This window comes from Uloborus diversus, chromosome 10 (assembly GCF_026930045.1).
Source record: "Uloborus diversus isolate 005 chromosome 10, Udiv.v.3.1, whole genome shotgun sequence".
NCBI classification, from domain to species: Eukaryota; Metazoa; Arthropoda; class Arachnida; order Araneae; family Uloboridae; genus Uloborus; species Uloborus diversus.
The window spans coordinates 63,082,278-63,106,150 of NC_072740.1; the positions used below are offsets into that span (position 1 = coordinate 63,082,278).

At 31.7% G+C, this 23,873-nt stretch overlaps 1 protein-coding gene across 1 annotated transcript in view; it reads right to left on the minus strand.

Moving 5' to 3' along the window:
• Nucleotides 1–12,308, minus strand: part of LOC129231026 (mitochondrial coenzyme A transporter SLC25A42-like) — a 36,116-nt gene extending 23,808 nt beyond the window's left edge. Inside the window, exons 1-3 of the mRNA XM_054865273.1 lie at nucleotides 12,296–12,308; nucleotides 12,151–12,205; nucleotides 2,946–3,045 (exon numbers count right to left, since the gene is read on the minus strand). Of these exons, the coding sequence (XP_054721248.1) occupies nucleotides 2,946–3,045; nucleotides 12,151–12,205; nucleotides 12,296–12,308 (168 nt within the window). The remainder of the gene's footprint in view (nucleotides 1–2,945; nucleotides 3,046–12,150; nucleotides 12,206–12,295) is intronic.
• Nucleotides 12,309–23,873: the final 11,565 nt, after the last annotated feature.

Below are 23,873 nucleotides of genomic sequence, written 5' to 3' on the forward strand. Positions count from 1 at the left end.
AGATAGTAATTACAAAAATATGAAAATAAAATCTAAACAAAGAAACACCTTTCACCAATACAGTAATAAAATTTTTAAGTGTGAAAGAATAAAATGCAATATAGCGATCGCAAAAAAATAAATAAATAAATAAATAAATAAATAATAAAAATAATAAAACTCCTATTTTGGTTCAATAAAACCTTTTTTGTTTCAGATTTGTTTTGTCAAAAACGAAAACATTCCTTCAAGACCATCCATTTATCATTTAAAAATACTATCACTTTCAGCTCCTGTTATCATAAACTATGATACAAAAGCAAAGCAAATATTAAATTAGTTTTAGTCAAAAATAATCAGCAGTTGACATGCATTCTTGCATAATCAGAGGCAGATGTTTGAATTTGAAAAAAAAAAAAAAAAAAGGAAAACGACTGAAAATACAGAACTAAAATAAATGTGTTCTTAAATATGGGGCATAAAATTTATAACAAAATAATTAAACTAAATAAATAACGAAATAAGTAAACTAAAGGGTTTGTTCTATGTTATGTATTTTTAGCATTCAACATACATTTTTGTTTCAGGCACGTGAATTATGGGGGTCAATTTCTCCCCTCCCTGGCTTTGTAAAATTAATGCTTAGCTATACATGTTTGTGCGGGGTTTTTTTTTGTTTGCAGATAAAATTTGCATTCAGTATACATCCTTCGCTACCCACCTCCGGGGGGGGGGGGGGGGGGTTCGGGGGAGGGAATCAAAGTGATGCGTCAGTTCTAATTTTAATCAAGCAATAAAAACGAATATTGTTTTAATGGTTTGATGATTTTTACCTCCTTCTTGTTCCAAAATTTTTTGGCACGAAAATAAAAGGAAACATTCATGCATGGTAAACATAACATTTTTATCAAAGACAAAGATCAGTTACTAATGTTTCTATGTACATAAAAGGGAAAGCAAATAGTTTATCTCAATCCTCACCATACAACAAAAATATTCATTCGGAAATTGTTCACGAAATTGAGAGTGGGGGGAAGCACTTGGCATCAAATGCCTGCATATATCTATTTCTCCCCCCTCCCTTTGATCAGGCGCAATAAGTACAATAACTTACAGTAGATACGCCGCATCGGTATAATTGCCGCACCCCGAAAAGAGTTAAGAGTCTGTCAAAAAAATTTTAAATGCTCAGAAATGTCGCATTGCCAGAAACACAGCACATAAAAATGATGAGCAACTCCTCGATACTGATGATATATCAGAGTAGAAAATACCCATTAAAAAGAAAAAAAATACATATTAATTTGTAGCTCTATCCCCCAACTTTTAAAAATGAGAAGAAATAAAAACAAAATATTGCATTTAAATTGATTTCCGATTTTGTTCTCCAAAATCGGGAACGTTTTGCCCATCCAGGTTTTGCCGCTTTATTTATTTATTTATTTATTTTTATTTTTTATTTTTTTTTTTTTGCAAATACACTCTTTGCAAGGAAAGAAAATGAAATTTTATAAATTTCATAATCATGTTTACGATTTAGAATGAACAATAATCATATTTATGTACGAAAAAAGTTTCCGCGATTATTTTTGAAGTGATCCGTTTTTGCGAATTTCTGTTAGATGTCGCTTTTATGTTGTACTAACATCAATAAAATATGTACAGTATACAAGTTTTTCAGTTTTTGTTTCCTTATGTCCTTTTAAGGTTTTACATTGCCTTTCTGTTTAAATAGAGCTCCATTTCACTTGTAATCATACAAAAAATTGGCAAATAGGAAATTCGGTTTTTCCCGCATTTTTTGAACAGTCGGCCGTTTACTTTAATTAAAGCTTCTAATTGATGGGTAAATAATATATAATTGCATTAGAGTGTGCCAGTATCTATTTTTTTTTTAGTTTCGTTAATACAGTAGGACTGAAGTCAGGGCGATAAAAAGAAAAGTCGATCATAAACGCCGCAACGGCAAAAAAAAGTCACTTATGAAAATTTAACTTTTAAACACACAAACGCCGCGGCGTTCCTTCCAGAAATTACTATAGTCTAGTCATTCAATGAAAAGCTAAGGATCCGCTTTTTCCTTTTACTTTTCAAAATCAAAACATGCAGAAAATTATCGGCGTGGCATTGTAAAAATAAGAATCAATGCACAATTAGAAGTGCTAAAGAAAGAAAAAGTAGGAGAAAAAAAGGAAAAAGTAGGAAAATAAGGAGAGAGCTCTAAAAAGTAGGAAAAAGTAGGAAAAATAGGAACTCTTCGGGGTCTGCAATTATTTCTCTTAATATGATCACTTTTAATACGAAATCATGGATAAAAGAAACATTTTGTTCATTAAGTTTGGTTTGCTTCCTAATTATATAAAAAATTTCACATATAATACATACATTAAACTGAAAGTCTTGGCTAAGACAAATAAAAATTCTGACCTCTTTACTTGTTGAATTCTGTAGTTTTCTCTTTTAACAATTATTTATCATTTTCTTAGGTAGTAGAAGTCTGGTTGTGTATCAAGAACAAAATATTGAACATTTTGCATAGAAAATAAAGCCCTTGTTTACCTGTGGACATTTCAATTTAACCGGAGATAAAACTTCATCTTCAATTGTGGATCACAACCTATCCCTATTGTCAATTATCATCTACCATTTTCAATAGTTTTCAAAAACATTCATTTATAAGAAAAAAGTGATTTTTTCTGAATGTACTAATAGTAAGATAACTCATTCACGGTTGTTACAAATAACGGCTAAACCAAACAAAATCATAGATTTTTGACATTTCTTATTAACCGGGTTCAACTGTATAAGTACTGGAAAAGCTTTGATTTAATATGGGCCCAGTAGTATTATACATAATCATACATAGGACAAAATTATGACACTAAACTTATATTTTGTCTGAAAATACAAGACTGCATTTAAATGAAAAGATTTAAAGTAACATTAAATCAATTTAAAATTTTTACTTTTGCAGCAGAAACTTTGTCACTTTTTTCTTCTGACGAGGAAGATTTACTTGCTTGCATATATGCAGTAGTTATGAAGGAAAATGTTAGTGATTCATGTCTGAAAATAAAAAGGAAGAAAATGTTAATAACTAAACAGTATTCTGGATGCTTTATCACCATAGTACTTTCTACATTAATACAGGGATCAAAGAGACCAACTGACAAAATATAGGACATTTTTTGAAAAAAAATATAGAACACATTTTCAAAAAATATAGGATTTATAGGACACCAAAAAAAAAAAAAGATTAAATTTCGCATACACATCATAAAAAAGTTACTTTTTAGTGCCACTGATGAAAAAATATGTATACAAAAATTTAAATTTCTCACACAGAAAAAATAAATATATAAAAACCATGATATTATTGGAAATAACAATTTATTTCAGTTAAAAATCAAAATGGTTCAGCCAGGGGCGTAGCTAAGGGGGGGGGGGTTTGGGGACAAACCCCCCCCCCCGAAAAGTTAGTCTCAAAAAAAAGAGAAAAAGAAGAGAGAAGAGAAAGAAAAAAAAAAAGAAAAGGAAAAAATTCCAAGCGATTAAATATATATATATATATATATATATATATATATATATATTAAATATATATATATATATATATTAAATATATATATATATATATATATTAAAATATATATATATATATATATATATATATATATATATATATATATATGTAAAAGAAGTAACCCCCCCCCCCCCCCCGAAAGTCGGGTCTAGCTACGCCACTGGGTTCAGCAACAAATCACATAGAACTGCTTGACTCTTTCTGAGCAGCTTTTAACTTTTTTATTAGCAGCGTCTATTACGACTTGCCCAGCCTCAATGTCAATAATGCATTTACATTTGAGCCTTATTTTTTAAATTCATATTCCTCTCATCTATCATTACCTGAGCTGAATTAATTCTTTCCTTAAATCCATTCAGTTTATCTCAAGAAGATTTTTTTGTTACATCATTTGATTTAAGTTTTATATTTTCCCTTCTTCCTATTTCTTCCAGATTTTTTTTCTTTCTGTTCCCTAAATTTCAAGTGTGCTGCTTTGCACAGCTGGATATTTTTTTTATATTTACATCAATGTTTTCCAGGGTGTGTTACCGAGTCTTTCATCACTCTGAGAGCAACAATTGTGTCTAAACTCATGTTTGGTTTGTCACTTGTCACAATTATTTTGTTAAGCCTCTCTTCTTGGAAATTTGGCCATGAGATGAAGTCAGGACAGCCTTAACAAGTTTGGTCAGATCAGGGCAGTGCAGTTTTTCATTCTTCAGGTTAAAGATGGAATTCCAATACTTATTGTCAGGTTATCTACTACATTCTTAGGAACATCTTCATCATTGATGTCATTAGGGTGTATCCAAAAAAATGCCTCTTATATTTTCCCTTTTATGTCAAAACAACTATAAAAAAATTTCGTATAATTTTAACAATGCCAACCCATGTTCACTTGCGTTTAAATTTGTGAACCAGCACTTATAAACTAGGCTGAATCAAAATTTTTTTTCTTGGAAATTCGAAATTTCATGTAGATGAAATGTTGCCCCTATAGCCCCATATGTACCACAAAAACATTATCCAAATTTAAAAAAATTTAAGGTATACAGCAAGAGGCCTTTTCTCAAAAGAATGATTTTTTCTATTTATTTTTAAAAAATATATGCATAAATTTATATTAAAAATTTATTTCCAAAATTATTAGCAAACACATATTTAAATCAACATTTGCAAATGAATAATAAAAAAAATAATGTATTTAAAATGAAAAACTTAACTGAAACATGAAAAAAACCCATATTTTTGAGTACTATGTGGAAGACTTAAAGATTGCATGAGAGCAAAATCTTCTACTTACTACTAATTATCTTATTGTTTATATTTTTCAGCTTTATAATTTCTGAAAATTTAACTTGTTTTTAAAAAACAAAGAAAAATACTAGTTTTTTGAAGAAAATCATAAATTTTTGCCAAGTGCAGGAATATTTTTTTAACTTGAATAAATATTTCAAATCGTTTATTGGATCTAACTAAACTTTCACCAGTTTTCCCTTTAAGAGCTTCTTTTTTGATGAAGCAGGGTATAACTTTCAATGAAGGGTCACATAACTCATTATGCATAAGGCGTAGAATTCCTCTGGAGTACCAAAAATATAGGATTTTTTTGGAAATATAGGAAGGTTTTTGACCTTTTTTTTTGAAAAATATAGGATTTATAGGAAATATAGAACAACTTTGATCCTGTTAATAAATAAAATGTCTAAAGACTTGTCCTATTTGATTAGACACATTCTTAAATACACCTTATTGCTCCTCATGAACTTATTGTCCCTTAATTGTTCCTTTGGGGGCGAGCACCCCCAGGTTCAGAATCACTGGATTAGATATTAGCATAAAGAGATTTTCCCAGAATTATAATACATGTAAGTAACATGAATATTAAATTATTGCACATAAGATAATTGACAGGACACTTCATCAAAAATTTCCACTGTAATGTGAACTAAATAATAGCTGATGCTCTCATTTAGCATGGGGCATCACATGACAAAGAAAACTTGCACCAATGAAAGTGAATTTGTAGTTATTAATACACTGCAGCATTATTTTTTGTATCTCTAAATTTTGCTAAAAGACAACGTTATTAATCCTTCTCTGTTCATTTTAACTGTGAGACTTTTTGTGTTCAATGGAAAATTTAACGGTTATGCATTTTACCCATTTTACTAAAATTTTATGCATGTGAAAAATAATGATTAAAGAAGTTAGACCAGGGGCAGTGAATCCAATATTTCCAAGTCTGAAAATGATAATTTTGATTTATCAAGTGATTTTATTTATTTTGAGTTCAGTGAATCAGATGATGATGATACGAGAATGATGCTGATATGAAAAACATCGTAAGAAGGATATAACTCAAGGGAATCAAATAAATAATTACATTAGAGGTAGCAATTGACATCAATTTAAAAAAGGAAATAAAAACTTAGGTAGAATAATGCAATGATGGCAAACCTTCTGGTGGATAGTAAAGGTAGTATAACATAATTAAAACTAAACGGAGTATTCAGTGGCTAAAATTCAAATACAGTACAAACCTTTTATCTTTTTTTCAGAAAAAATTTCTAGTAATTTTTAAAAAGCAATACATTTTTAGCAAATTTTTGAAAAAGTACATATTTTCTCAAAATGTCTTTAAAGATAAGCCTATTTTATTCTAAGCAGTGGCATACTGGGGGGGGGGTTCTCTCCAGGTGGTCATCCATCTGGGGGGTGATACCCTAAGTAGAATTGTAAGTTTTTGAAAAATTTTAAGCTAAAATTCAGTTTTAAGACTACAAATTTGAAAATTTTGCTGGGGTAAACCCCCGGAACCCCCACTTTTGTCGGTTTTTTGTACATTAGTCAACTTAAAATTTCATTATAACACAAATGTAGTTGTTTTTGAATTGCATGAATTTCATGTTTTCATATTTTTCTTTTGCGTCTGTAGGGGGGGGGGGTGACACCACAAATTACTGCCCCGGGTGTCACCCATGCTAGGTACACCACTGAATCAAGTATACCATAATATTCAAGAATAGGTCAAGAAATTTAGTACAAAAAGGAGGTTCAAAGTTGGAGGATCTCGCTCCATGCAGGGCAAAATTCTTGAAATTTTCAAAGAACAAAAGTTGAAAAACAAATTAAAAATCAACATTTTCTCTATTTAAATTAAACTGAACACTACATAACTGAATATTGACACAGTGTAATGCAAGTTTTTACTGTATGGCCATTAATGACAAACCTGCATTAATAATACTTAATGCAGGATGAAATAAAACCAAATAGTTTTAAAAATATGTTGACACGGAAGACTGATGGAGAATCTTATCTAGTTTGAGAATTTGCAAAGAAAAGATAAAAACAATGTGATAAACTGAAATAAGGAATATAACTAGGGATTCAAGAATCAATTTCATTAAAAATAAATATGTTAGAGATGTAGTAACATAAAATGTCAAGATGAAGACTTCTTAACTTCAAACCTTCCTTCGTTTAGTCAAACATAAAGTAGCTGTGATCTTTCTTTTTCCCTAGAAAGATGTCGTGTGTTGTCTTGACTAGAACTGTTTATGATAACATTTCATTGAAGTGATAAATGTGAAGATCACAAATAGCAAAGGATTGTTTTTCTTCTTTTCTTAAATTACTTCTATGAAAGACAAAAAGTCCTTATGTGGCAGTTAAGCTATAGCTATGTCTCATCTTATTCACATTGACCAGAATAATAAATAAATTAAACACATATAGTGTAATAATACAAAAATTAAAGAGCTTCTTTGTAAAGACACAAGCAATTTTCAGCATCACTTTTGGGATATACTGAATAGAAATTATCCACCCTACAGTCTTTTGGACATGAAAAGCAAAGTGAACAGATTTCTAAAATGAATGAATACAAGAGCTAAGAATTAATAGTTGCATCTGAAAAAAAAAATGCATGAAGCTGTTACTTGTGTCACAACTTGCTGTTTAGTATTGAAATGAAGCTTTAAGCTTTACATAGCAATGAAAAAAGTACACAAAGTGAACAAAAACTGAAGATAAAGTCTTGAAATATATTTAAATGTGTGTATGTTCTCCCCCCCCCCCCCCCGATGAGCTTGATTTTGTTGTAACAAACAATCAGAAAAGCTTATTTTTTCAAGCATTTTCGAATGATGATAGGGTGAAAACACTGTATGCATAATAATAACATATTGAATCTTATTCTAATAATTCAAAGAACATACAGAATATTATTTGAACAGAAAAAAATCTGTATTTTAACTAGAAATTTACAGAATTATAAAACAATATAAATCCTTTTATAATAAGCATGTGCAGAGTTCTAATGTTAGAGAAACTACTGTACAGTGTATAGAGACAGCATCAAAAGGTTTAGAGTGCCCAAGACAGATTTTAACAATATTTTTCATAAAATAAACAGTGAACACAATAACTTCTTCGGGATATTTTTTATAAACTATGGAATTTTCTTTGAGTGTTATCCGGTGCGACCCCTCTTGCTCGCGACTGATAACAAGGAACCTTTTTTTAAATGCAAGAATATGTGAGCTTTTGAATGGAATGCATGAATTTGCATCCATTTACTTACATGTTTTTGCACTGAAAAAATGGGCTCGTTGTAATCCCAAAACTTGTTTTCCATATTTTTCACTAACTTGCGCTTTTAGCACTGCTTTATAATATAATGAATTTTTTACTGGTACTGAAATCTGCTAATTCGTGTGGCATGATACATAATTTTTCTACCTTGTATATATTTTGTAAAACTTAAACAAGCAAGTTTAGTTAAATTTCTTTTTAAAAATCTTACATTGCGATGCATAGCTACATCCCGGTGTTAGGTTGGCGATGCATCATGATGTAGATATTCCTACACTGCCCAGCCCTACAACACAAACATCCTTTTCTCCCCTTTAGGAGTTAATGAGGTTACCACAGTACCTCTCACAACCGAATTAGCGCACATCTATACATTTCATCTTTTATAATAAAAGTATTATCCTTTTTGCTTTGCTTTCAAAAGTGGCCAACATAGGAGTTTCTCAGTTTCTGCCAAGGATATGTAAACACTTTCGACGGGATATTTTGTTCCACTGTTTGAACATGGTACTCTCAGCTTTATTTAACTGTAGATAGTCATTTCAAGTTTTGTTATTTAAAATATAGTAGCCTGTTGTAATTTAATTTTGTGGCCTCCATCTACCTCCAAAGAAAAAAGTCGAAACATTTTCCTAAGGCAATACTTTTTCTTTCTAATACAATAAAAAATAAAAAGTCTAGAAAATGATGGACAAATTTCGGATAATATAGGATTTTTTTAGAGAAACTGGAAACAAAGGGTTTTAAGTCCCTTGCATATGCTTCAATATAAAGCATGTCATTAATGCAATCAATGTTTTCTGTGTTCCTTTGCAGTCAACTAAAATTCCGAAAGTAAGAGTTTATATGGGCTGACAGTGACAGTATCTCTTCCCCATTTCTAGAAACGAGCTGATGTGTGCATCACATGACTTCCTTTTACCCTAATTTAATGATAATAGTGCCTTGGACTTGGAGTAAGCAAAGAAACACTTTAAATATTTTCTCCCCAAGTTTGTTGCAAACCAAAGCAAAAAAAAAAAATATATATACAGATTAATTTTCCCAACATTGACAATTTTAATGAGATTAGATGGCTAAACCTCTAAATATCGCCAACAGTGGCCAAATTGACATTAGATTTAAGAACAAAAAAAAACCGTCAAATTTGTCGCCACGTTGGTGAAAAAACTTAGCGACCAAAAGATTGGCGATATATCGACAAGTGTCCACCAAATTATAACACCCCTTGAGTTTGCATCGAAATTAACGATGATTTTCCCCCCAAAAAGGGCAAAAGATCTCCTTTGGAGCATCCGAAAGCAACCAAAAAGGGAGGTGCACAACTAGACCCTACTGAGAGTCTAGGTACCAAATTTCAACTTACTAGGACATACTGTTCTTGAGGAATGACACATACATACATACGTCACGAGAAAACTTGTTGTAATTAACTCGGGGATCGTCAAAGTGAATATTTCGAGTGTCTGTACGTTCCTAGGCATATATCCACGTGTGGTTAGGTCGGAAAAAAAAAACACTCAACATTCATTCGGGGGTGAGCAAAACAGGGTTCATACTCTATTTGGATGAAAAAATTCCATGACTTTTCCAAGACTTTTTCATGACTTGATAAAATTTTTCATGACCTTGTTACAAGAAGGAAATAGTACTATTTAATATCAAATTTGCCAATTTTTTCAGAAAAAAACATTAGCAAAACTCCTACGTGAGTGCCACTACCTCATCGAAGCACTTGTAATTGCAAAATTATCAGTGTACACGTAAAAATCTATTCTTATTTGTCTTCATCACATAAATTTAAAATCTCAAAGCAAAGTAAAAATACAGTGAATGGAATATAGTGATTCTTAAATACTCTTAATTTTATTAACAGGCAGAATGATAATGAATAGGACAAAGGTTGAATGAGTTATTACTGAGTTTCAATAGATTTGTTCAAGAGTTGCCTTTTAATGTCAATTGCACATTTAACCATAAACATAATCTGACAGTATTTTTGTTTTTTAATAGCCAAATTCTTTAGTAAATTCATGTTCCTAAACCAGAAATTTGTTTAAAAAAAAGAACTGTTAGTAGAGTGAATAAATTTTCTGATTCATAACTAATTATTAACTTATTTGCACATTTTTAAATGCATATAAATTAATAGGTTCAGAAATTCCAGAACATTGTGTTCGATTCCTGACACTGAACGTAGCAGTGAGTAGCAGGAATTAGTTTTGCAGGCCGCATGCTGAATACTACTGTTTTAGAGTGTACTAGAATTCCCCTATTTCTATATGCCAATGTCTGACTAAAGATCTTCATTTTCTAAAACCTTCAACAATTTAAGATAAACTATGATAAGTTTAATAATAAAGTTTTTACAAGTGATGTAAAACTCGGATGCAATTGAGTCGCATTTTTTGAGTGGTGAAATCAAAAATCTGCAAGTTTGATTCTACAGAATATATAAGAAGTGCTGAAAACAATGGAAAATTAAAAATGAGTAATGGTCCAATTAGTAAAATTACATTGCAAAAAAAGACGAGTGGCTGCTACAGAAGTGAATGCAATGAGATTTTAAAATTCAGACTTGTTTTTGGGATTGTTCAATTTTCCACTTTTAATAGCTTTTATGTGCAATGCTGTTAAATCACTCAAGATTTCTAATGCTCTTTTAGCTACCTCTTCTGTCAGGACATTTTTTCATGACTTCAAATAAATTTCCATGACTTGGAAAAAAAATTTCAATTTTCCATGACTTCCCCAGGTCTGAAATTTGCTAATTTTTTTTCCATGACTTTCCAGGATTTCCATGACCTGTACGAACCTTGGCAAAATGGAAATTAAGGCCTATTTTTGAGTGAAAATTTTTTCATGAATACAATACTTCCTTTTTTGTAAAAGGAAGTAAAAAGTATGTCTAACCTCATTTGCTAATAGGTAACTGTTTATTCTTGGTATTTCAAATAAGTGAATTTATAACTTTGATGACTATTTCACAACTTTAATCATGAGCAACTTATAACTTGATTTTTCAAGGTTTTTGTCACTAAAACTCCTATTCCAAGGGAAAAAAAAAACATTTTTAGACACAAGTTATATAGATGACTCTAATCATAGGCAACAACTAAGTATTTGAAGTTTATTAATCTAAAATTTATAGATAATTAATCAGTTTCAACACTGAATTTTGAATGTGATCCCAAAATCATTCATTTAGTTGCTGTCAAATAACATTTTTAATGACTATTTTTTCATGGTTGATCTTTTAGATGATTCTAAAATGTTTTTACTCAGCTAAACTACAGCGGTATGCAGTCTAAAACTTTTGTATTATGCTCTGCAATTTATAAAACATTTTTTATGAAAATATTTAATCACCTGAATACCTATTTTTAGAACCCCATGATAAAAGAAATCATTCATATTTTTATTATGTAAAAATTCTTCACACAACTAATGATCACTGAGCTTTTGTGTGTGAAATGATAAAAGCAGTGAAAAAACTTGACAAACATTACTCAAACAAAATTGTGTGCAGGTTCACACTAAAAAAGGTTTTTTGTTTTCATTTACCAGTTTAGTTGAGCTAAGATTGGCCTCTTGTGGGTTTGGTCGCCAGGCATAAAAATGATAAACTTATACAATACAACTTCCCTTCAAGGGCCGGGCCCCTAGTTTCCGACTAGACTGATATGACCTCTCGTCGGCTCTGCTAAAATGGGTCAGTAGTTGAAAGAGTGAAACATTATCACATCAACAAATGCACAATACCTATTAGTTTTTAATCTACTGTCTGTGTGAAACACTTGTGGTGTACTCAGTCTGACAGAAAAAGATTGAGGGCTGCTGCCTTAAAATATTCTGTCTAATATAAACTCATCAAATCTAACACATTTAAAAATAAAACAGTTATGTTACTGATCCCAGCAATATATTGTACACTCATGGAATGAAAAATTACCTTTAAAAAAAACTACAGGTCATTAATATATTGGAATATAAATTTTCCATCATACCTATTTTTAAGGACATTCTCTTGAGCCATTCCTTCACATAAAACAAACTTCAAACCTAAAAATTGAAGGAAAAAAATAAAAGTGGACTTTAATGAAATTTTAAGCATAAATAAGCAAACAATTTTACTTAGCAACTTCATTGTACCTGTTGAATACATATTACTGCCAGAAGAATTTTAGTTGGCTCTCCTCTGATATGCCCCCCTCTTGGCGAGATTTTAATTTTTCGCTCGATACGAAAATCGCCAATAAGGCGATAACTTGGCAACCCTGGTTTTGCAACTTGAACGCTGGAAAGTAGTTTCTCGAAGTCTGTCTTTTTGCACGTGTCTGTGTGGTAGGAGGTAGGTGCTCATATGTTCCGATTTTAGAGTATTCTTTTTCTTGTTGTTTTTTAATGTTAATTTAGTTGAATTTTCTATTTTAATTATGAGTTCGGTTTGTGATGTTGTCCAAAAGTATCAATTGAAATTTTGAATGAATCTTCTTTTTCTTTTTCGTCAGGTCGTCCAACGTTTGGACGTACCGGAGTCCTAAATAGATTTTTTATATTTAAACTAATTGAAAATAAAGAGGTTTTTTTAGAATTTTTAAGGGAAATTGGTTTACTTAAGAATGAAATGTTATGTTCTAGATGTAATTCTGTTATGAAAATTAAAAAAACTAAAAAATGTTCAGATGGGTTAATTTTTTTTTGTAGAAAGGTTATTGGGGGTGTTGTTTGTGGAAAAGAAGCAACGATCAGGAGTGGGTCATGGTTTAGTTCTAGCAAGTTGAAAATAGAGGAGATTTTTTTGATAACATATGAGATTTTAATTGGGACCAAAACTGCTGATATTGAAAGTCAATATTTTTTTTCATCACAAACTTTAGCCGATTGGCGAAATTATATTAATGAAGAAATATTAAATTACATTGAATTAAAATCCGAACAAATAGGGGGGGTTGGGAAAGTTATTGAAGTTGATGAATCTAAATTTGGGAAAAGAAAATATAATCGGGGACACGCAGTTGAGGGACAATGGGTTTTTGGGGGGGTTGAACGGGGTTCGGGGAAAACTTTTTTGGTTGCTGTTGGGGATAGGGGTAGGGAAACTCTATTTTTGGCAATTAAGCAGTGGATACTACCAGGCACGACGGTGCACTCCGATTGTTGGAGGGCATATGATACATTGGGGGAGGAGGGGTATGAGCATTTAACAGTCAACCATAAACTTAATTTTGTAGATCCAGAAACTAAATGTCACACTAACACAATTGAATCCACATGGAGACACGTTAAAAGTACTCTACCAACATATAATAGATTAGGGGATTTTAAATTTTATTTAGCTTATTATTTATACAAAAAAAATTGTGAATACAAAAATGAGGATATGTTTGTAAAGTTTTTGGAAATAATTCGCGAAATTAATTGGGTGGAGTACAAAATACAAGTAAAATAAGGTTGTTTTTTTTGGAATTTTTTTTGTCAAAACAAACATAATTTAAATATTTTTGTAAAGTAATGATAATAAAAAATGGGATAATTTCCCTAAGAGCGGAACATATGTGCACTGCCTCACGTGAGGAAGTAAAAGAAAAGTAAAAAAGGTAAGTGAACATATTTTGAATTATTGTGTTTTTAGTGTGTTTCTGGTAGTTTGTATTTTGGTCTGGTTGGCATTTTTGTAGCACAAAAATGGTGTTAATTTCACATAAAATCTGTGACTTTATTGTATACTGAACGGAGGAGATCTGTGACTTATATCCGACTGTGATGTATATTAAAAGTTGGAGGGATAACGGACCGAGCGGCAGCGAGGTCCTGGCGAGCCCGAGGTCTCATAGTACTTTCGTAATGAGACCGAGGCAGGGCCGGCGAGCCGAGGTCTCATTACGAAAGTACTATGAGACCGAGGGCTCGTATCCCGGAGAAACAACGGAAAAAATTAATGCATTAATTTCATTAAATAATTAATGACATAATTTGAATTTTTCCTGTTGGCGCTAAAAAAGCATCGCTAAGAACGATGTATGACATATGACGTCATACATAGTTTTCTTGGCAACGCTTTTTTGGCGCCAACAGGAAAAAGTCGCCAAGAGGGGGGTATATCAGATTTGTTCCTTTTAGTTTCTATAATAACAGTTTAGTCAGCTTGGAGTTTAAATGGTTGGTTTTCTTTTTGGATGACATATGAAAAAAAAAACATTAGGTATATGATATACGTGCACGAGCTTTCCAGTTGACTGTCAAAGAGCAGATTAACAGCAAAAATTTTAAAGTCGTAACATAATTAGAATAAAACATTTTAGTGAAAGTTTACAAAGCAAACAAATGTTGCTTTAGGAAAATATTAGTGTTGGAGAAATAAACTTTTACTTTAAACTAGAGTTGACAAAAAGTTTACATTTTTTTTTACCAGGCTAAAATGTTAAAACTGATCTAAACCAGTCAAAATTGGGTTTAAATGATCAAAACTAGTCAAATAAAACTAGCTTTTTATATAATTTAGATTGGTAGGAGGAGTCAGGGCAAATTGATCCACTTTTCCTTTTTCATCTCATCAAAGAAATTAATGAGCAGTTTGATTTTCCACCATGAGTTTCATGAAATATTTCTCATCATCCCAATTCTTTTTGAAAATGTTCAATTCATTAACTTTTTTTGCATTAATTTTCTTGGTCTTTTTCACTTAGTGAAATAGACCAAAGTGCCTGGAGCATGGGGTAGGTTTGTCCGCATTACGAAAGCACCTTCTGTTACAACTCTAATTATCCAATATTGTAACTAACTTATTCTTTTGTGTTTAGAATGAAAAACTTACCAGGATGCTGTTGACATTTCTATGGAAAGATCGAGAATTATATGCCTCATTGATTTTTTAATTTTCTGTTACAATAAAGAGAACGGAAATTTGTCACATAAAAAAAAACAATACAGTGGACGCCAGTTAATTGAATCAGTGGTTAATTGAATCAGCTGCTTTAATGAATTAAATTGCCAAAAAGAGAAGAGAATCCAGCTTTACTGAATTAGCTGCTTTATGGTACCAAAACTGTTAAGATCAAACATGATTCATATAAGCGGCAGCCACTGTAATACTAGGGGAGGGGGGGGGGGGACATAGAATAAAAATTTGAAGAAACAATTTGCACTAAACCGCTAGATTTTACCCTTTTATTTACAGTGTCTATTAATGTTTTACTTGTCTCAATAGGGCCATTTCACGGAAAATGGTAATTTAGTCCCTCACGTGACGCCTCATGTTTCATTAAAAATAATAATCCTTATATATTATTTCTGTAGCCTCTTTTTTGTTCCTACCCGAGATCTCCCTCAATTCTTTTGATTTACACCTCATTTTAAAGTTAATCGTACAAGCTAATGACGAAAAATAGACCCATGGTCTAAACATTGTTTTTTCTGTTAAAAAACCTATTTTAAAGCACTGGACCGAAGTTTTGGGTTAAATTTATAAGTTTAACTTATGCTTTGACTGACAGAGCTAAATAGCTCGATCGGCAGAGCGTTCGACTGGTAACCAGAAGAATGAGTGTTCAGGCACAGCCCGGATGATCTGCATCAAGAAATTAGACAACTATCACGCAATACATGAACACTTAAAAACAATAAATAAAACAAGTGAGGTAATAAAATAAATGAGATGGAAACCCTTTGTGCTGTTACGAAAACTTGATGCAACCTGTAGCTAAACTTATTCTTATTCGTAAGGTTTCTTTTTGTTTTGTTTTTAAAGCTTTGGTTCCGGTCAAAAAACTAAAGCATAATGTAAACGAAAATATAAGTATCAGGTTTAAGATTTCAGACTACAATGGAATAGTTCTTTGCTCAGGAAAAAAATAAATCATATACTGAAATGTAGATTCTTCTAATAACAGTTTTTGACCCATTGTAGAAATAAAATTACTGCCCCAATAGAGATTATGCTTTTCATTTAGTTAAACTATGAATATTTATTAGAATACGAAGTAAAACATTAAAATTACTAACAATTTGATTGCTAAAATATCATTTCTTTTCTTCTTTTGGCTAAAAACAAATAGCCAGTCACATTTTTACTACATTCGAAAAGCTACGCTTGAAAAACGAACTTAGTTCAACTGAATTTGTATTTTAACCATTCGGTTAAATGATGAACACGTGCTGCCATCTAGGCCATAACAGTTCAAGCAGCCTGCGATAACAAATTGTATAAATTTCAAAAATAAAAACACTTCTCTTCAATATCTTATCTTATTTCTGTGGATTATTTTTCTGTCAGTATGTGAGAGCTTTCTTATCTCTTGAAGACCCCCCATATTTTAAAGCTTACCGGCCCGCCTAATGACGAAAAAAACACTTACGGTCTAAAAATCAATTTTTCAGAAATGCCACTTGCTGTTGCAAAACCTTGATCAAGCCTGCAGTTCTTATGCAATTTTTTTTTTTAAAGCAAAATTCTAATACAATTTTCCAATTTTTTGCATCATTTTTGGTGGAAAAAATATTACAATTAACCTGTATATATTTTTAAATAAAGCTTAAAAGCACTTGTAGTAGCTTTGGTAGTGCGTTCGGTTATAAACTAGCTGAACTACAGTTAGGGCCCAGCATGGGATGTCCAACATTATAGCTATATATAATTTAGATTAATGTTACGCATTATATGTACTCATAACATACAACAGATAACACACGTAAGGATATAAAATAAATGCAATTGGAATGCTACTTGGCATTTTGACTCCTTTATGCAGGCTACAGTTATTATTCAGATTGTTGATTATTAATGAAAGGATGTTCTTTCTTTTTTTTTTCATGCTTTGACTCTGTTCAGACCACTAAGCATAATGTAAGCATAAAAAAAGTATTAGATTTAAAAATTCAGATATCAAGAGAATCCTTTTTGTTCAGAAAAACTTTTTTATAGTATGCTGAAATGTAGATTTTTCTAATTAGTGGTCGACCTTTTGAAAAAATGAAAAAATACTCGCCAAGTTGAAATTTTGAGTTTCACATAGTAAACCTTTGACTATTTATTCAAATACGATGTAAAGCATAAAATTATTATCAACTTCATTAGTAAGAAATCAATTTCTACTCCTCTGCTTTTGGCGGAAAAAAAAATGCATTTCGTCTACGTTTGAAAAATTACACTTAAAAAGCGGACTTAGTTCAACTGGTTTTGGTTTTGAATTTTAAGTATTCAATTAAAAGAAAAACACGTGCTGGCATTCAAGCCGTAACGATTAAAGCAGCCTGCTATGGGAAATTGTATCAATTCTCAAAAATAAAAACACTTATTTTCAATCTAATTTATCATTTCTCTAGAATGTTTTTTTCAATCGTTACGCGAGATCTTCCTCATTCCTTAGTCAAATTCTATAGTTTACGAAAAATTTTAAAGCGTATCATGCTGTCTAATGACAAAACCTAGACGCATGGTCTTTTTTTTGGCAAGAAAGCTTTTTTGCTGTTATTTGTTACACATTGCTTCAATGAATAGCAACTGAAAACGAAGGAGCAACTGCTCGGTTGGTTGGAGTGTTGTGCTGTTAACAATGGCACCAGTTCGAATCCGTGCCAATAAATATCACTTTAATGTTTATTTTTGTCCCGTCAGATGCTCACATAGGCAGGACTGTATTTGCTGCAATCCAATTTTTCACATGCACAATTACTGCTTTTTCACGAGACACTTAGTCACACTTTTAATGATTTTTTTTTCATTGAAAATACATACAACCAAAAGATAAGCGATGATCACATTATTACAGCGTTGTATTTAACGAGGTTTTGTTGCTGATGTTTTCAAATTACATGCCTTCTTTTGTGAGTTTACTTTTTTCCTTTTAGTTTAATCCGTTTACTTTTTTCGATTCTTTTTGATAACGTTCTTTCTTTGAAATTTTTAAAGAGCGAAATGCTACATAAAACGATTCGAAGCACAGTGCGGAGTTCCACACGGGTCGACTAGTTTAAAATGTTAATGATAAAATTTTTTATTGCTTAACAAACTACAAATGATTGTGTGATTTAGCAAAAGTTTTTATAATTTGTTTAAAAAATAATAATTACTTTTTGATGAACTATCCATTATGTGTGGGACAAAGTGACTACTTTTCGTGGAATGGCCCAATACATATTTTTTTCAATGGTTAAATCTATTGTTTCTCAACAAATGAGATATGTTTCCTTTATATTGGAACCTTTGCTTTCAAAATCTACAATTTATTTTAACATTAATATGATAATAGAGCAAAAATATTAACTAATTCATAAGCAAGTTACAAGAGGTTGACTTTGAATGTCCTGCATGTGACGCACACAAATAAATTAAATTTTAAATAACAAAATTGTTTAATACAAATATAATTGTGTCAGGAGAATCTTTGTATCAAACGTAAAGATTAAAAAATTTACTTATCCCAGTTTCATTAGAATATAAGGAGATATGACAAAATGTTAATGAAATTTAAACGTCTTTTTGTTCTGCATGCGACAGTGGAATGGTCCAATATCAATCACACAATTTCACTTAAGTAGTCATCTCAATGAGCTAATCCCCTCATCTATCATTGCAAGAGTCTATTAAATGATTTCCTGAAAGTCTTTCAACCAGGGCCAGATTATGGCATGGGCGCATGGGACATGGGTCCAAGGCATTACAATTTGGTGGGCATTAAATCTGTATCAAAAATATTTTTAAAATGGAGTAATTTCATTTCACACTAAAGCAAAATGAAGACATAAACCTGGAGAGAAAAAAAATTACCTTAAAATTTTAAATCTCTTTCACAAATCCCAAGGTCACTCCAAGCTTTACATATTTACACCGGAGTGCATTGATCACAACTACGGATTTAATTATTTCACATTGGCATTTAGATCGTAAAAATTTATGAATTTACAGCTGTTTTAACTGTTATTTCATTCATAAGTTACATAATAGATACTTTGGATGTTTACGTCTTATTGCAACCAGGTAAATTTAATGACATCTTTTATTTATAATGTTTTTTCATCATATGTGGCAGTGACAAGCCAAGAGATGCGAATTTGGACATTTTCAAGTTTTGAGTAAAACACACGTTTATAGATAAGGTCTTAGGTAGGCTTTCATTGAAAAGTTTTTCTAAATCATGCTGCATAACAGAACCTAATAGGACTACTAGTACTATCTCTTGCCCTAAAAGAGAGGAGATGTCCCCCTACCATTTGTACTGGTTATCTCAAAATTTTTAATTTTGCCACTGTACATCCCTTTGCTTCTCACTGCCTCATATATATTTAATTTCTACTTACACTATTGAAACTCATGATAATATAAGTATTTTAATATAGGGGGTCAAGGAATTTGGCTTAATTGCAGTAATATATAAGTATAAAAATATTTTGTTACCTCACTGTACAGTAGGGTGGGTCGATTTTGACTTTTTTTTGAAATCGAAAACGCCTGTGGTGGGAAAAGTTGTGTATTGGCATCAAATGCTTGCATAAAAAATTTTTTGGAAATCAAAATATATTTAGATCCCCCGCCAGCCCCTTAAGGTTTGGCCAAATAATGTACAAATTGACATTTTTAAAATTTTTTTTTAAAAATCTTATGTGTATAATTTTTAATCGCCTGTGGTGGGAAAAGTTGTGTATTGACATCTAATGTTCATTAAAAAACATTTTTGGTAATTAAAATATATTTATACCTTCTGCCAGGTCCCTGGAAGTTCGCTAAATATGTAAAAATTGACTTTTTTAAAAACTTTTTTTTCCTTTCTTATGTATTTTTTTTTAATCATCTGTGGTGTAAATAGTAAACAGAAAGATCCTTTGTTTGTGAACAAAATTATTATCATATCATATTACATATACCACCCCTGCCGGGAATCTGAAATTGCGCGTTTTGCCTTTTTTCTTTGCTCCTTCTGCTTAGTTTTAACTGCCAAAGAGAGAGATGGTGTAATTCCTCCGAATGTTTATTTTTCTTCTTCTCTGTGATATAATGAGACTATTTAAATCACCCACCCCCAGTCTGACAAATCGACCTGTTCTTGGCAAAACTCAGAGCAGAAGAATTGGTGCAGCGAATGAAGTGTTATCAAGCATATTAAACTATTTAAAAACAACCCAAGTATCTACTGTGGATTTAATTGCAGTAGGATCAGATGGAACAGCAGTCAATACTGGTGTGAAAGGTGGTGTAATAAGACTGTTTGAGCTGCATTTAAAAAGGTAGTTGCAGTGGCTCATACGTCAATTGCACGCCAATGAGCTACCTTTAGCTATCTGTTACGGCATCTTGATGGAAGCACTACAGGTCCTTTTACATATAATGGTCCTATAGGGAAGCTTCTTGGCACATGTGAGCAGCTACCAATTGTCAACTTTAAAAAAAATCGCTTTTGATTAGTCAACAGTTGATACAGACCGACTTGGCACTGACCAAAAATACTTGTAGCAATATGTCAAGCAATATGTTCAGGAAATTGTTCAATATCACTGTCCACCAAATCAACAGGAAAGTTATCTCATGCAAGGTGGCTTACAATAGCAAACAGAGTACTTCGTTTGTATGTTGGTACAAAAGAGTCATCGCTGGAAATAGGGAATATTGTAGAATACATTATAAAAGTGTATGCAAAAGTTTGGTTTTTGATTAAAACTGAGCCTTCATGCACAGTCGGTGCACAGCATCTTTGGGAAGTTATCCACTACTCAAGATATCTTAGCGATGATCTGAAATCAGTAGTTGACCCTGTTAAATGGTTTTTTTGGTCACCCAGAAAACCTGCTGATAGCCATGATCAACGGCACATGGTCCTCAGTAAGGAAACTAGGCTACAGAACAATCCTGAAGGCCCAAACTCTTACTAATGAAACTGTTCGTGATTTTGTCATTCCACCTCTGAATTTTCAAGCAAAAAACTATACAGAATTGATAAATTGGCAAAATTGTGTCCTTACAGACCCTCCACTCACCAAACATATACCCAATGCGGAACTTGAGAAAGTAGCTGAAACGGGTGACATTATTAAAAGTGAGTTGTGGAATTTACCATGTCATACACAAGCGGTAGAAAGAGCAGTTAGGTTGGTGACAGAAGCATCTTTATCTGTTTGTGGAGCAACACGCTATGATGGCTTTATACGTACAACATTGGCTTCCCGAAAATTAATGCCAAAATTTGAGAACAAAGCATTGTATAAGGTGTAAAACTTCTTTATTACAAAAAACTCCGAGATGAATTCTTAGTCATTTTCCCCTAATACTTCGGGAAAATGAGCGAAGAGCTGAAGTAAAACTGCGACGACGGACTTCTGGTAATTTAATCTTCTATACCTATGTTTTAATCCTAAAGAATTTTATAGTGTTATCACAGAAAAATAAAGTACAAAAAATGCTTAATTTTTTTTTAAAAAGTGTTGGATAAAATTTTTGCTTTAAAACGTCAAGATTTTAAAAATTATGAAAATATTCCAAATTTCACCGGTTGAGCGGAGTTTGAATATTATTATTATTATTACTTATAAGTGAAGAATCTTACTAGGTAATGATTTTCACAACGGGTGATTAAAAAAAATCAAACATGAGAAATTTAAAAAATAACCAATAGATGTCATTTTTTCTATATTTGGTGAAATTTCAAGAGACTGGTGCGGGATCTAAATATATTTTGATTACCAAAAAAAAATTTATGTGAGCATTAGATGTCAATACACAACTTTTCCCACCACAGGCGTTTTCGATTTCAAAAAAAAGTCAAAATCGACCCACCCTACTGTACAGTATAAGAGTGTGTAGGAGCACCAAACAGAATTCATGCCAAGTAAACTCCTGTTTGATTTATCCTTTTTGTTACACTTCTACAATTTACAGAAATGCCTCTTTCCATGTATGCTTAGCCATAGGAAAAAGTAAGGACAACATTCAGAAGATTAAAGGAAACGCAGCTTTTTACATGTTTGAGTTTACATATAAAATCCCAATAATTAAAGATGGAGCTTTTCTGCCATTTGTATGAGTCAAGTGGTCAAAACAATGTGCATCACGAGTCAAAATAATAACCAATGGCAACATTGAGTTGCCATAATATTGTGAAATTTGAAACGTACATGGGGTACTAAAATATTTACTATATTTTCTTCATACCTCTGATGAGGAAATGATACTATTTCAAATTGATAGGTAATTTTCAAAAAAAAAAAGGAAGTTCAAAATCCATAACTATCTTTGTTTTTGCTTATCTTATCTTTCTGAAAACCTATGTTGCAGCAAATTTTATTTTACTTCATTTGTTATTTTGTTTCTGCTTCTTCTTTTAAGGGAGGGCATGAAGGAATCGTAAAGATCATAGAAATATAGAGCAAGTACTATATGCAAATATGCTTTTTGTGTTTTAAATTCATTGCTGACTGAACTCCCCCCCCATCCCTACACATAAAAAGATAAAAGATAGGAAACAAATTATAAAAGCATTGGAGCTGTTTTAAAATGTAATTCAAATGATTCATGGAAAATGTTCCTGCCCTTTAGAAATTTCATGCCCTAAATAGGCGGCATTTTTTGTTAGTGCCTCCGATAGACGACATGCTTTTCAATAGAGTGGGGACTTGATGCTTAAAACCCCAAGTTATGGGTATATTCATAATTATGTTTCCTTTAGAAGGCATGTGGAAATCATATCTGAAATACATTGCAGTATTTCTGAAATAAATTGAGTGGTAGTTAAAATTGTTAAAAATATTTAGTGAAACAATTTTTAATAAATCATTCATTGTTAATGAAATGGGCAGTGGGAAGTTTTGATATTTACGCTCAAAATTTATTAAAACATGGGAAGTGTTGACCTCTAGAGTGGGACCTGAGCCCCACTTTGCCCACCTTATGGGTGTCTATGGAGTCCTGCCCTAAAGAACTGCAAGAATATCAAGAAAGAGTCAAGACAGATACCACAATATCAAAATAAGCCCACTTTGTACATAATTAAGCATTTTCTGAAAACTCAAGAAAAATATGTAGAAATCTCAAGTTCTTAAAAAGTTAGAAAACTATTTAAAACTAATTGGTTAATTGTGGGTAGAAAATTTTGTCTTTTAATAAAGCTTGCTAAAAGAAGCTATTTCAAAAATTCACGACTTGATACTAAATTTCGTCATAACATTCGATTCTGAGTTCACCACTTGTGACCTGTAGACACTCTGTATTTCTTTCTGATGGAATTGCTGCTATCTACTCGTGAATGTCAATCAAAGTTGATTAAGCTCTAGAATGTACAGAAAAACACAGAGAGAGAAAAAAAAATGCAATCAAATGCGACAAAAGTTAACTCAAAAAATTTCTTGAAAAACTTTCACTTCCGACACTCAATAAAATACAGAATAAAAGAAAAAAAAAAGAGTATGCTTTCCAAACTAAGAAAGATGGCAAAAAATTGTAAAAAATAACTCACTTTTCCAATCTCCCTAGAGTAGACAAGCCAGGGGGGGAAATGTACGACTTGTTGAAACATCAATCGCTGAGTTTTTTTGAAACAATAATAAGCAGAAGGAAAACACATAGCACACAACGGTGATCGCAGGAAACGTGCGGTGATTCTCTGGCGACAATTGGCGACTTTTTATCTATTTCAGTACGGTTTCTTTCACGTGACATACGGAGCCTTTAGCAGACACAATTCGTTTTTAAATCCCCAATGGATGCAAGTGTTATTAAATGATGACGTATTTTCTGTGAAAGAAG